The following is a 15,077-nucleotide window of genomic DNA, read 5'->3' on the forward strand; positions in this document are numbered from 1 at the left end:
GCCTAAAAACCATAGTGGCTTGTTCCTATGGCGACTGCAATCACAAATGGCGGGAAGATTTGACAAATTCTACATGACAGTAAAGGTCAATGGAGAAGCATGACCGGAATACAGTATTTTATTTCTCCAGAAATTTTCACTGAGAAAAATCAGCAAAATTAGTCATGTGTGGGCGTATGGTGATGATTCATACAGAAGTGAATGACCCCTATAGGTTTTGATGTTGTTCAGAAGTCCTTCTTAGAGAAGAATAATTAGGTTATTTTGCAAGTTGTTTTTGGAGTCCTTTCTTAGGCACCTTGTCAAAACTTTCCCCGGACAACTTGTGGAAGGGTTTTCCCGAAACCATTTGGGAACAACTGCTGGCTCCCAGTAGATAGCAAAATCTAAGTGTGTGCGGTTTAACCAATATTAAACAAATGGCACAACTTTCCTAAAAACTGTTCATGGAGTTTATACAGAATGCACAATATTTTGTTGAGGGATAGCAAATTAGCTGCGGGAAAACTTTTCCGCAAGTTATCCGGGAAAAGTTTAGATAAAGTGCCTTAGTATAAGAAGTATAGTACAACTATATGATTACCTTGAAGATTTTGTTTTAGAGCATAACAAGTAACATAACAAAAAATGTCTTCTGAATTTCCTTTCATATAATTCAAAAATCATTTACATGATTATTATATGCTCAAGTTATTGCTCTTTTTTTTCCCTTTATGTTTGGTGTAATTATATTCAGAGCACTGTAATCATACTGCTTAAAGAAGTCAAATTTAGACACACAATTTTTTTTTTTTTTTTTTTTCCGGCCATTTTATGATATTTTTAGTGCCACACAAAATACTTTTTTTTTTTTTTCTTAAAGACAAGATATAATTATTTATTAATCACAATTTAATAAGAAGTATAATCTGAAGTAAGGCCAATCAAAGCTTGGGGAGCATCATTGTATAATACAATCTAATGGTTTTTGTAAGATAAATCTTGGAGACTGAATAAAAGTGTTCATACTGTTGCCAAATGCAATCTTTCTGATGTGAATAATTAGAAATCTTTATGCTGATTTTGCCATCGGTGCTGCATACTCTTCAGTAAGGTTTAAGTCGCAATAAACAGAGTAATAGCAATAGTGTAAGTTGTTTTGATAACATGTTTAAAGGTGCCTAAAAATGCCTGCTATATATTTACAAGTTGCATCTGAAGTTTGATGTTTAAAAACCCTGCAAGATAGTGATTTCAACCACATCTCTGGTTCAAAGAAAGCACTGATCCTTTGCAATGGACATCATCAGATAATGTGCTGTTATGTATCACAAAATTAACATCTGCTTCTATAATAAGAAGTCAATTTGTGTTGTACAATGATACAACGATGAGCAATCAGTCCGATATATGATCTCTTACTCACTCATTTCATAGTAGACACAGTTCTCCATCACGTTATTTCCAGCATTAACCTGTGAGATGGTGACATTGTTGAGTTGGCACATCTTCCCAGACAGGTTGAAGGAGCGGCAGTTGGGATCCTTGGAGCAAGCCAGGCAGCACTGTATGGGGTTCTTGATGATGGTTTCCTTGAAGGTGTGGCCGAGCAGACAGTAGGGTGTGGCTTGATCATCAAAGCTTGCAGGGTTGACACTGAAGCAGCGTCTTGGTGGGGTACACATTTTTCTCTCGCATATAAAACTTCTCTTTAGTTGGCATCCTAACAGAGCCCACTGACCATGTTTGTACTTAAGGCAGCAACAGTTTGTAGCATTGAAATCTTGTCCATCTTGCATATTCATGTAGTCATGCTGACCACCATCAAAGAATACCAACCCATCGCTGGCTGAGTTCATGCAGCCCAGCCATACATTGCGATGGTCAAATGATTGATCTTGAATTAGCTCTAAATGCAAGGAATGCATGAATTGATCTTCAGATTGTGAGTTTGCTATGCTAAGCTGACTATCTACATCATGGCATGCCTGTTGAGCATCAGACCACCCTAGTGGCCTGTCGATAACCATCATGTAGCAAGACTGATCAAACTGCCTCCAGCCTAACGGACAACCACTTTCACCAATGATGGATCTACCAAACATCAACAGCAGAAATCCGCCAGTCAGAGTTATCAGATGCATGGTGTACTGTTCAAGTTACCCACAGATTCGGATCAGAGTTAGACTAGGGTCTTAACAGAACTAAGACAAGTTGGTTTTATAAACGCGATAGATAATTTGCAGCATCCAAGTAAGACCAAAACAACTGTTGTGTAGATGTTGCACATGCAAAGAATTAGTGTACTGTAGTGGTGAATATGTTGGTACTCTACTTGACTTGGGGTTTTATATTGTCCTGTCAGAAATATCCCATTGATTATTTAACTGTTAAGTTACTGGTAATCTGCCCATTATAGTCTTACCATCCATATCATTAATAAATATTAAATATTCAACAAAGTCATTCATAAAAGGTCATTTTACCAGACTGGGTGGGTTTTCCTCTGACAACAAAAGCAGATATTGATAATAATATCAACACTTACAATAATAAACTGTTGATGTACTCGCTCAACTTTGTCTTTTTATTCAAAAAGTGCATTCAAAGTTAAAGGAACACGTTGCCTTGGATCGGACGAGTTGGTCAAAACAAAAGCCTTTGTAACCGTTTTTTATAAAATGCATATGGCTGGAAAGATGTTTTAAAAGTAGAATACAATGATCTACACAAGTTTGCCTCGAAATTGCGTGGTTTTCCTTCTACTGTGCGAACTAACACGTTCGGCCATTTATGGGAGTCAAAATTTTGACCCCCATAAATGGCCGACGTGTTAGTCGACGAGGTAAAGGGAAAACCACGCAATTTTGAGGCATGTTTGTGTGGATCATTGTATTCTACTTTTACAAGATCTTTCCAGCCATATGCATTTTATAAAAAACGGTTGCAAACGCTTTCCAAAGACCAACTCGACCGATCCAAGGCAACGTGTTCCTTTAATGATCCATTAGCATTCACCGATGACCATTAATGTAGAATGGTTTATTGTAAATAAATAATAATATTCATTTTGATCAAATGAGCCATCAAATAAGCATTTACAACAATTGTCATTGTTCTTTTAAAATGGAGAACTACTTGTTGAAGTGGTTTTTGTTTGGGGGCACACCTTGAAAGTTACAGGTGCAGTGAGTGGGCTCTTCCGATCATTGTTCTTTTGTTTCTTAAATTGATAACTAGTTTAAACTTTTGAATCTATTTTACATACTTTTGAGAAATTAAATACTATCTGTATAACAACTACAGTAATGTTTAATTACCTTCAATTACAAATTAATTAATATAAGTCATAAATAAACAAGTGATAAACATCCAAAAGTTGCTAACTCTGAACAAGATAATAAATATATAAGAAACTATAATAAATAGATATAATAAATTAACAAAATTTTCTCTTTGTAAATATTTCAAACAATTACAACACCCCTCGGTTAAAATGTTGGGATTTAAAAAGGTTTGAATGGAAAAGGTTTTTACAAACTTTAAAACTTAATTTAAAATAGTTTATGTTAATTTGTGTCTTTCTACTTCAAGTTATTCTACTATCCCTCAATCAAATAAAATACTTTCAAAAATATTTTTCCGAATTAACTTGATTTACTTTAAAACACTAGAGATCACCGAAATGTTCTCACTGCACTGTTTACTGCTTACTGGAGAACTGACCTGCAGCCAATTTTACAAAACTTTACGCATCTGGGTAAGTCCACTTGCGCAACGTTTATGGCATAAGTTGCGCCATAAACGTTGCGCAAGTGGACTTACGCAGTTACGTTAAGTTTTGTGAAATCGGCTGCTGGCCCATAGACTTACATGTTCTTCACACCACAAAGATTGAGTTATTTATTAAACAGCTCCATGAAATTGAACCTCGTTAAGGATTTGGAAAGCGGATTTAGAGAGTATAGACCCAAATAATTGACATTAAACATTCCGGGCCTTTTACGGTAGGCAAGCAGTCCTAGGCAGCCAAAGATGTGAGTTTTGACTTGAACATTCCGGGCCTTTTACGGTAGGCAAGCAGTCCTAGGCAGCCAAAGATGTGAGTTTTGACTTGAACATCGTTCTTCAGAGAATGTTTTCCACTAAGATTGTGGCAAACTGTAGGATATCAGTCACTGGTATACATGTGATCCGACCAACATGGCTAATCACCTGAAAGTATACAAAATGTTAAATTGCTAAACATGATCATGCTAAGTGCAAATTAACTGTACTTACACATTTGGTTAAGCGTATAACCTGAGGAGGACTGTTTGTAAGCACTGGATCTGTCTTATTAGAGGCTCAGAGAGAAGCACAGAGCCCAATCTGCTTAGCACAAATGGTTACCAACCGACCTACCATTTAGTTTACTATAGTAGTGACTGGTTCCCTGCCTGACATTTGCCTAGTACAACAAATCTCAGAACAACATTTTCTTGATGAACATCTTTATGGCGATGGACACGCGTGCTTGTTTTTAGGGTTAAGGCTAAATTATTCCCAACCAAGTCAAATAAACTGTAAATGGTTTTTGTTTGAAAGCTAATATAATGCTGAAAGTTCTCTAAATGCCAGAGTTGTATTAACTTACCTTGTCGCTAGAGTTCTTATCAATCACATAAGATGCAGCACCAATGATCGCTGAAGCAAAGAACATCGCATCATGCTCTACTAAAGCAAACTTCTCCCTACCAAAGAAAATAAGTAATGGCGTTCTGAGATTAGGATTTTTTTGACTCTTGAAAACAGAGATTTACAAGAATAAAATTGTTACTCCAACACACTCCTTGAGTTGTGTCATCTCGTGGTCAAGCGCCTTCACGTAGTTCAAAGGAACACTTCTAGTTTGCCAAAAGCTGTAAATGGCAATATACACTCATACATATTTCAATCGTGTTGCACTCAGTGATGCAAGACAGCATAAGCAAAGGGTCTGATACACTCCACCACGTAAAGATCAAGATTTTGACTGACCAGGTTTGAAGTAGAAATTCTTCTTTAACCTAGTCACATGTCTTACCTATCCTCTTGGTAACCGCTACTTTCACCGGTAGCCACTTGGAAGAGTTTTTCATACACGACGTTCCTTCTGAGGTAGGCGAGATCCATGACTTTCAGACTGGTCTCATGTAGGATCTTGATGCTTGTTGTCTCATCATTGTGGCCTCAAGATAGGATGAAGTAAACATCAACAAATTTATTGTTTTCAATCTGGAAGCTCATAAGCCTTTTTGAGGTATGGCGGACGTAATAGGACTGTACTGTTTGGTTTGGGTGTATACACACAAATTTACCCAAACCCTATAGTGTTGTAGTTTTGTGTCCGCCATATCTCAAAATGGCTTATAAATTTATTATAACATGAGAAAAAGTTTCATCTGAAATGCTGTCAAAGGCATCAGCAGCAGATAACCACAATGGGATGCTTTACTTGGATGTCATTCTGCAAAAAGAGTTGAGGGACCTGATGATTCAACCCTAGCAGAGCCTTGAGAAAGACTCCGCTAGGGTTTTTAAAGTCAGACCATTAACTATTTGTTTCATTTATACCATAGGTCCTTTTTGTTGGTAAGCAGTTTGCAATCACTACTTCTAATTTCCCATGGAAGTAATTCTCACAGGTTGCTTAGGTGAGTTATTGGAAATAACAGCAGGATGGAAATAAATTTATGATGAATTATCCAGGCTGTAAAACTTACCCATGATCTCGAGGAGTGTCTCGATGTAGGTGAGAGGAGAGAGACCATAGACCCTGTAGTCTAAGGTCTTAAGGACTGTTAGCTCTGTCTTTAAGATGGTAGTTGAAGTACAACCAAGACCTGAATCTAGAAGAAATCTACTGCACTTACGACATGTCAAGATCTATAAGAGAAAAGATGATAAGATGTATCTTTCAAACTAGGTTTTGTGTAATATAAGTAGGACTGTTTCCAGCAAGTTCTCAGCCTGGGTTTGTATGATGGTTTGTTTCGAGGTCAGACCATAGAGCAAGGAGGTATAGATATAATTGCCATTTTCTTCTCTATTATTACTGTAGTTGTAATGTCATGATCTGTTTTTAAAATATACTTTGATACAAATTCTAGAAACAATGACTGTAATCAAGGCATACACAAGTTCAAAACCTTTGGAGACAAACAAACTTTCATGTAACATGTAAGTTATTTGAAACATAAACTGTAGAATTCCTTAAATCATTGTTTTTATTGTTTGCCGTTTTATTTTAGCAGCTAGAGTAGCCTCATCAATACAGAAACTGTTTCCTTAGGGCCCTGCATCCATCAAGAGAGCAATATAGTCTGAGGAAAACAAACAAACAAACAAACAAACAAACAAACAAAGATTTATGTACTAGAGGGTAGTTTTATTTGAATGGTTTGTCACCTTATAATGAGAGCACATTTTGCTAGCAATCTGTACACAGGAGACCATGAATAGCTTCACTTGTTTCTTCAGTTTCTGCATGAAGGTTTTCCAAGTCTTCACTTTCTTCTGTCTGTCTTTATCGCCTGATTGAATTTTCTTGTAGTGAACACGGACATATTCACTCATAAACCTTTGCAAAAAATAAGTCATTTTAGAAACCAGTTGAGAAAGGAAAAGCTTAACAAATTAACAGAGGTATGCCCAAACATTTAAAATTGTTTCCATTTGGTGCCTGCTTTATATCAGAAAATCATATCCTGAGTTGAAAAGGGGCTTGATGTTCTGGGAATGCAATCTCTTCAAGTTTAGCTCAACCCACATCATCCGAGTTTTGGGTAGGGTCTGCCTGTTGCTGCTACTAATGATTTGTTTTTTGCAGTGGTCACAAACTGAGGGTTTGGGGTGGTAGGGCTTGCCTGTTGCTGCTGAATATTTTGGTATGTTTTTTTTGCAGTAGTAACACACAAACCGTTTAATCACAAGGATCTTTCTTACCTGTCGAAAATGTCCAAGGCCAGATAGCGTGACTCGGCAGGCTGGTTAAACCTCTCACATATTAGGAAAATCATTTCTGTTCAGAGAAATTTCATATATTTTAATATTTTTCCAGCAAAAAATATGAAAATAAATCTTACCTAATAATACAAATCACAAATCTCATGCAGCACAAAAGTAGAAAAGAAAATGTTTCTTCCTACGATCATTTTGACCAAGTTGGGGAGGGGGAGGGGAGTTGACTGTGGCTGTTCAAACAGAGACATTGTTTACCTGCAATGGTGCCTTGCTTGAAAGCCCCATCTGCACTGGTAGCAGCTTGGGCAGTCTTTTCATTGTGCGTTGCCTGCACATACAACAAGTCTTCAAGGAGTTCCGAAGACAGACAACTTCCCTTCAGATTAAAAACTGGCTCTGGAGGAGTGCCAAATATTGAGTCGTTGTCCATGGTGTGATGAAAGTCTATTGAAACCAACACCTTTAAAATGAAGATGTGTTATGTAAAAAGATGTATTGATTGATTTTTAGTATGCACTTTTATAACTACATACATAACACACAATTACTAAGTAAACTAGCCAGTGACATACCGGTGATCAGTGGGGTGCCCCTGCCCCAAAATAATGGTTAGATAAATTTTTGATATCAAATTAAAACATCATTATCCCACTTTATTCTACCTGCACTCACTGGTACGTAGTGGTTGCAGTAGCCTTCACTTTTCTTTGCATTACAAATGCCAGAAGCAAGGGTTTCCTGAGCTATTAAAATAAGTGGTATTACTTGGTCACTATCATTATCAATGTAATTTTTGTTACCTTTGCTTTTTTGCTAAATTGTCGGTTGTTTGTTTGTTGTTATGATTAAGATCTACCCAAAAAGGACGTTATTTTATATTTCACTTAGTCTGTTTAGTGTTAGTTACACAATACAACACAACCAGTGGACTAAAACCAATTATTACTTTGACATTATAAGTAAGTAAACATTGAGTATTGCTATCATCATTGGCGTATTGTGTAACACTTTTGTCTTTCAATTTAAAAACAAAAAGCACTTGGCCTACCATGCCTACAGCAGTGCAGCAACACACTTCACACTACAGTCCCCCTACCCTACACAGTTGAGTTACGTACCTAATTTAAAAATGGTTCAAGACGCCTCCTGCTTGCTTGCATCACGGATACCTCGACAGTAAAATACAAAGAGCCTCCATCCTCACTGAGCCATCTTTTTCATGTCAAATGCAAGATATAAACGACCAAAAACGACAAAAATGACAGTAACCTAGTGTACGCGCAAAGGTTGTTTTTTTTTGGGGGGGGGGGCGACTGTCCAAAAAGTTTTGTAAAACACGAGAGGGCGGTATTAAAATATTTTATTTTGATGTTGGAGGGCAGAGAGCTCGACAACACCGTAAGCCGTAAGTCATGACTTCACTTTATGCTTTTTGTAACTTTATTTGCCATTAATTGTTTATTTATCCTCCAGAAACCAGTAGATATGACCATACCCCTTGACCTATAGCGTTTTGAAGGACGTTCCATTATTTACTTTCTGTATTATTGACACAATTTCAATATCAAACGCTCACAAGCAACGAACAGCACACACTTGAAAGTTCACTCATTCAATAGCGTGTTATGTATACGGACAGCGCAGTGTGGGTGGTAGATCGGTTGCATGGTTGCACGTTCATTGAGTGTCTCTATTTTACGAGTTGACAGTGCATTAAGTTGGATTTAATTTCTTTCATGCTTCATAAATAACCAATCACTGTGTGACTGAATCTTTGGAGTGATTAATTACGTAGTAGTAATAGACAGAGAATTTAAGGTAAGCTCACAAACCACAACCACACAAAAGCAGTGACTACTGACAGTGCAGTGGCATGACATTTATGTGTGTAATTCACAGAATTGCTAGTTAGCTATATTATAAACGCATGTTTTGATTAGTTTAGTGTGGTGTTCAAGTAATACTGAGAAGTGAATTAAAGCAATTAGTTTAGTTACCTCCATCATTATGGTTCAACTTTACTTTGGGCTGGCTGACAAACCTTCATAAATTGCAACCAATCTATTTATTATCTTTAAATATTTTATCAACTTCTGTATTCATTATTTAGTTTCAAACATGTCAAATGATATAACGTGATTTCAGGCGTTGCAAAGTAAGGTATCAATATTTGGTTTACGAAATTGTGGTAAAACAATGGTACGCAGCAATCACAGAGTGCCACTACCACTCGGCATGGCTGAACCTCTTCGAATGAGTATGAGTTAAATCCAAGTTGCAGCAGTCGGGGGGGGGGGGGGGGGGGTGTCTGTGTGACTCTTGTTACATCGTTCGGGTATCATGACACACACACACATCAGCCATGTGCCAGAGTTAGGGCCCATTTGTATCGTACAATGACGAGACAAGGAACAGTAACTCTTAATGATTAGCCCAGATATTCCTTGAACCAGGTGTCCTAACTTGATTAACGCAAAGTGCAAAATGATACTTGAGCAGTTTGCAACTGTATTGTTCGTTGATGATGATGACTTCTCTCAATTTCATTGTTGAATGAATCGAACTGATCTCTCCAATAGAAAAAAAACATTCCTTGTAAAAACCAATCCAAATCTGGCATCAGTGGTTTCTGCCACCATTGGGATTATTTTACAACTGCGTCCTAGAAAGGCGCAGGTTTTATCTCATGTCATCCTGGCGCTTTGTAAAGTTTCATCCACAGCGATGGGCGGAGATGGCACTGGCATATGAGCATAGAGTTCATGCTCCCCACTCCCCGGTATTATAGTGGGAGGCAGTGGCAATAGGACTTCATTATAGGTTGTCTAGGCCCTTTATTATTAAAAACAGTGTTACGTTGCATGCTTACTAACTGTATGCACAAACACATACACATAGCAATATGGATTATATGGACCCCAATCTTGATTAAAAAACAAACCTCACATTCTATTGTTCACTATCTTGGTAGGTAGGATGTGTTTGTACAAGACTCGGCATAAATGAGAAATCACATTACAAATACACTTACTTGAAAATCAAGTCGCAGAAATAACAACTGAACAAATTTCAACCCTCTTCCCCTTTCCCTTTCTTTATTTAATTATGTTTTCTTCAATTGACCTCATTATGCACAAATCATGCCTGCAGAAATTCCTGGCTCTGTGTCTCTTTTGTAAACATGTGATAACACAGGTTTCATGGTTCAGTTTACAACCAGTGCAAAAACCATGGCCTATTTATTGACCCATTTAGGCTCTGCCTGTCGATCCATTGAATTGCAAATTACTGTTAACAATCTGTGCTCTCCTCTTTATGAATATTAAATTGTGTCACAATCAAGCTTTCCCACCGGGAATTGAGTTAGATTTACACTAAGAGATATTTACACTGCCAAATATTTTGTTTGGCCGTAGCTGAGTCTCTCTAACCTCAGAATCTAAGATGTTATCAACGATAGGTTGGTTAGATAGTGGAGTTAGACCCCCCTATTGAATTGAAAACATTTAGGCCAAAGCGCTTGGAAATTACAGACTTTACACTTTTGTAAAACCAATTGTGTAAATTGCTCTGAGACTAATTTACATAATATTGATTTAACTGGGGACCTTCAACAACTCCTGAATAGCAGAGTGTGACCTGCAGTGCTTTGTGATATAGGAATAAAACAATCAATGAGAACTCTGTGGGATATTACGCTGTGGCTTAATGAGTAATTACATAATGTTATTTTTAATTAGTTTTGAGAGGATGGTAGGCCTATTAGCTGTAATTTGTATTGTAGCATTCAGTACAGAATAAAAACATAACCCAACAATGCTCACAACAATTTGGCTAAGAGAGAATATTGTTTGAGAGAAACTGCATATATTTTAAAGCGTGTTATGGGACAGTTTTTGTCATTGCCTTGGTGCCCCTTGAAATAGAAATGCCTCCCCCTGATCAGAACGAATCAGGCCCAGGTACAAATTATCTCCTGAGACAAGACAGGAACACAGGTCTTACACCGTTCTTTTATCATTACAAAAAGTGTCAATACTGCATAATTTTCTGCAACACTAACGTTTTGTTATGACAGTGTAGGCCTATTGGACTATGCTACAGACTGTTTACAAATTGCAAACAGTGCTTTGTGTTTATAACTGCATAACTGCAAACTTGTACACTGTGCAAAGTAGGAGTGTCTCAGTTGACATGCAGTGCGTGACCTGCTAACCAAGGTCAGCTGAATAGAAGCTTCTTGTGGGTGTTTTCCAAACAGAGGTCTTGCATGAGTGATCAAGGGGTATGGGTTTTAAAATTCTCTGATGATTTTGTAGTTTGTGGTTTCGATTGTGTCCCTGAACTTTCTGAGTGGGCAGTTGACAGGAAAGTCCATGATCACTGTTCTTATTACTGATAAGGCTACTAGGGGTGTTAATCATTCTTAGGCCTATTCAGTTAGAGACTTTGTGTCTGAAGCTGTGACTGTGTGTGCATGCTTGGGTATAGATCATTGCTCTAGATAGGTTTCAGTCAGTTGACAGGTGACTAAGGTGGGAGTGGAGAAAACTGAACACTCTGGGTTTATGTTGGTGAGTTGTCTAGTCCAGACTTAGTGTTGAATGGTACACATTTATGTGTGAATCAGTTGTGTTTGTGCACAGTGTGTGTGTTCTATGACTGGGGACTTGTTTGTGTTTACCCTGCTGTATTGCTTAGTACTTGATCTGCACTCGCACACCATAGTGAAGGAATCACCCACTCAGTATGTGTATCGTTAATACAATACATTGTAACATCAAGGCTCTGATATTATTTAGGGTGGAAACTGTGTATTGATGTTGTTGTGTGTTATTTAAGGGCAAAGGTATGCAGTTGTAGTGTATAATGTCCATTGTGGTCAAACTCGCTGACAGTAAACACCATGTACTTATAGACAAGCTACCCGATTGTAAATGTTCAGAAACAACATTGATTCGTTTTAATTTGGGTGAACATAGATTACCAAAACCAATCCTCTTTAATAAAATATTTCATTAAAAATGCTGTCAACGATGAGAAAAAGACCTCGGCTGGCAAATTTGATTACTGTTCATGAACAGTTCCTAGCAAAACATATACACCTTGTTTAAATTTTTCTTTCATGTGACCAAATTTGATGAAATGTTTGACAATGCTGGAGAGATGCTGGAGAGATGGAGAATGCAAGCTGTGTTAAGTTTTAACCAAACAGGAACTTTTACTTCAATGTGCTTTTTTTATTGTAAATTAATCTTGAAGTAAACTATTTTCTTTTCACAGATATTCAAGTAACTGTTGACTGAGCTTTCAAAATGAACTTCCTTTCGAAGCGGAGCCGTAAAAGCAAGACAGAGAGGAATGGAGCTGATGCAGATGGTAAGCTTTCAAAAACATTCATAGATAAATTTGTTTTCTTGCAGGGAAAAACATTTGAATTGTTTTAGTCTTTTGCCCAAAAATTACAATCAAAGTACAACAGACAAAGAACATAAAAACTGGGTTTTTTTTCACAAAATAAAATGAATGATTTATTTGATTGAATCTTTTAGAATAAGCAGATTAGTTCTTGAAAACTAGTTGTGGGGAAATGGCAAACATTGCTGGGGTACAACCATTTGCTTTCAAATTGAAATTATTTCATCTGTTATAATGTGTCTGCAGTTTCAGTTCTCCATAACACAGTCACATACTTGAAGCTCCGTGAAATTGAAAGATAATTGAATTAAATTCCCAGTCATATTTGCTGTGGTATTAATATCCATTCTAATCAGATGATTAATTTGGGTTGCTATAGCTACAATCAACTAATCACTTAAGTCAGTAGTGTATACATGTACAGATAAATCATAACATTGACTTAGTTGGTGCCTGTGTGATAAATTATCAAAAGTTGCCTTGTATCATCATGGTGGAAGAACCCATGTATACATGTAGTGGTTAGTCATTTCACAAGTGACAGAGGAAATATTTATGTTCAGTAGGAAACAGGGTGGGGTTGGGAAATGTCAAGGTTCAAGGTTCAACATTCAGAAAGGCTATAAAATCCAAGTGCCATTCACCATTTGTAAAAAGTGAACAGTTGTGACAATGAATTATTATAATGGAAGAAAGTCCAATTGTGTTTTGACTGGATGAGGGTGTTTATTGAACCCTCCCCCCCCAATGATAACACTGGAGTCCAGCATGCCACGCCCACTCTCCTAGAAACAACCAGCCAAGTGAGAAAGGAATGAAACTCTTCTTATTATTCACTATCCTGCAGAATTTAAGAATGATTTAATGAGTACCATGAATTCTTTTCCTGCACATTATTATTTCATTCATCGCAGAGGAAGTTCCTCCATTATTTCACTCACATCCTTAAAGCTTCCACTTTCCAACACAAGGGACCATGTATACACGTAGTAATCACATCAACTTGGGCAATCATTTATAAAGTCAACACTATTCGACTCAAGTTGGCCATAGTTCTCAAAAGTTGAAACCCATGTCTGTTACTATCATCACTCATCAGGAAAAATGTACTTGGTGATAATGCATTGACATTGACCTGTAAAGTTGATAGAAGGCCTTGGACGGTCAGTATGAGTTCAGTATATATGATGAGTACAGGAAGTTACTGACTACTCCCTAGCACTTAGCAACAGCTATCAGCACGTATACACAAACAAGCTACAACAGAATGAAGTTAAAGGGGTACAGAATTAGGTTCAGCTTTTGTGAGGGGCTGATTTAAATTATACATGTAATACAATTTACAAAACACATGAAGTAGAAACCGTGATTTTTTTCATAGGCTGTCACAAAGTTGTTGTCAACTAGTATTATGGAAACCCGGGCCCCATAGTAGTTGTCCCCACAGTCTCCTGTGGAATTTATGGGCCAGATGGGTTAGGAGCTTTCACCAAGTTATATTTGCGAGGCAATCTCAAAATACCTTAATTCACATCAACAGTTACCACTTTCAAGATTGAATGAAAACATGACGAACAGGATTCTAGCTGTAATTCAAGGACCTTATCTTATGCGTAAAGTACGTGGGTACTTAGCACTATCAGGTAGAAACATATACAGGAGGTACATGTATGACACTTTTAGATTAATTATTAGCTTTGACATTTCACTTAGGGCTGTTTTACTCTGTAATAATCACTCGTTATACACGATGTGGGTAGAAAGCTTCTAGTATTACTCCTGATGTGATGCGATGTAATTGTGGGTTGAACCATGGAACCATTATGTTAAAAATACAACCCTGATTTTAACAAGGGGAAGAAGGTTCAGGGTTGCTGCGTTGGAGGGATCATAGTTGCCCATATCCGACAAAATGAAGCGCTTGTACTGTAGAATTAATTATGTACAATTTCCTTGTGAGGTGCAGTTTCTATGTCGCCAGTAGTGCTGTAATACAAACATGAGATGTAGGTCAGTAAAAGGCAAAGTTAAATGAATTAGACGAAAGGTACCCTTCTCAGTTCAGCATGCAAGATCTTTCATGCCTTGATAACACCATGGAGGTAGAATTCCATGGTAACACTGAATATATTATAATAGTCGGTGGAGGATGCCTCAGCATTACTTACTGTACAAAATTAAATAGGGCTCCAAGGTCATATTCAGTTTTGTGATGCGCTCATTTTACAATACAAAAGATGGAGTCTTCATTAAAGTGCGGACAAAATTACAACTCGCTACCTCACAATAAAATTTTGTCAAAGCCTGTACAATGTGTACAATTTGATACCCTTTCCATGTGAAACATCATTGAACATCGAAGACGGTGTGATACGTGTAGTACACTGGAAGATGAATGAATCATTGAGTCATAAAGTAAATCATTGATTAACATAGATCATATATGGTGCAGTTACGGTAATGGATTTAAGAGTGCACTTAGCTCCAGTTGACCTTTTGCTGTCTGTAGCTTATGCTGTGCTACATGTTTACTGTTGTGGTTTTCTGTAATTCATGAGCCATTTAGGATAACCAGTGTTTCAAAATGGTGAACCCTTTTCCCAACATTGAGGGTACTAATATCAAAAGAAATAATTTAAAAATCAAAATGTTATTTTCACCCCATAAGTAATTTAATAATGAAGAAAAGAAAGTGT

At 37.2% G+C, this 15,077-nt stretch overlaps 3 protein-coding genes across 9 annotated transcripts in view; 1 reads left to right on the forward strand and 2 right to left on the reverse strand.

Moving 5' to 3' along the window:
• Nucleotides 1–15,077, forward strand: part of LOC139940055 (1-phosphatidylinositol 4,5-bisphosphate phosphodiesterase delta-4-like) — a 194,005-nt gene that overhangs the window by 153,416 nt on the left and 25,512 nt on the right. For 3 of the 7 annotated variants that reach the window (XM_071936279.1, XM_071936284.1, XM_071936285.1), the window contains exons 1-2: nucleotides 8,341–8,368; nucleotides 12,247–12,342. In XM_071936279.1, coding sequence (XP_071792380.1) covers nucleotides 12,279–12,342 — 64 coding nt within the window. In that variant the 5' untranslated portion in view covers nucleotides 8,341–8,368; nucleotides 12,247–12,278. Of the gene's footprint in view, nucleotides 1–8,340; nucleotides 8,369–8,609; nucleotides 8,782–11,378; nucleotides 11,538–11,675; nucleotides 11,813–12,246; nucleotides 12,343–15,077 lie in introns of those variants that run through there. The other 4 variants (XM_071936283.1, XM_071936280.1, XM_071936281.1 and 1 more) reach the window with 4 other exon arrangements.
• On the reverse strand, nucleotides 86–2,455 carry LOC139940125 (galactose-specific lectin nattectin-like). The gene has a single exon (XM_071936372.1). The coding sequence runs from the start codon at nucleotides 2,121–2,123 to the stop codon at nucleotides 1,398–1,400; it is 726 nt and encodes a 241-aa protein (XP_071792473.1). The 5' UTR covers nucleotides 2,124–2,455; the 3' UTR covers nucleotides 86–1,397.
• LOC139940124 (cyclin N-terminal domain-containing protein 1-like) lies at nucleotides 2,540–8,266 on the reverse strand. Its single transcript, XM_071936371.1, has 8 exons — nucleotides 8,082–8,266; nucleotides 7,219–7,423; nucleotides 6,946–7,021; nucleotides 6,409–6,580; nucleotides 5,724–5,886; nucleotides 5,045–5,189; nucleotides 4,616–4,712; nucleotides 2,540–4,194 (listed from the first exon to the last, which is right to left on the reverse strand). The coding sequence occupies exons 2-8, from the start codon at nucleotides 7,391–7,393 to the stop codon at nucleotides 4,108–4,110; spliced, it is 915 nt and encodes a 304-aa protein (XP_071792472.1). The 5' UTR covers nucleotides 7,394–7,423; nucleotides 8,082–8,266; the 3' UTR covers nucleotides 2,540–4,107.

The sequence above is a fragment of the Asterias amurensis genome, chromosome 7 (assembly GCF_032118995.1).
Source record: "Asterias amurensis chromosome 7, ASM3211899v1".
Lineage (NCBI taxonomy): Eukaryota > Metazoa > Echinodermata > Asteroidea > Forcipulatida > Asteriidae > Asterias > Asterias amurensis.

Excerpts from the sequence above, each read along its gene's own strand:
- LOC139940124 (XM_071936371.1), bottom strand. The coding sequence starts at position 7,393 with ATGGACAACGACTCAATATTTGGCACTCCTCCAGAGCCAGTTTTTAAT. Across the intron at positions 5,887-6,408 it reads AAATGTGCTCTCATTATAAG|ATCTTGACATGTCGTAAGTG; the intron begins GTGACAAACCAT and ends TTTCTCTTATAG. Across the intron at positions 5,190-5,723 it reads GACACTCCTCGAGATCATGG|GCCACAATGATGAGACAACA; the intron begins GTAAGTTTTACA and ends TCCTATCTTGAG.
- LOC139940125 (XM_071936372.1), bottom strand. The coding sequence starts at position 2,123 with ATGCATCTGATAACTCTGACTGGCGGATTTCTGCTGTTGATGTTTGGT.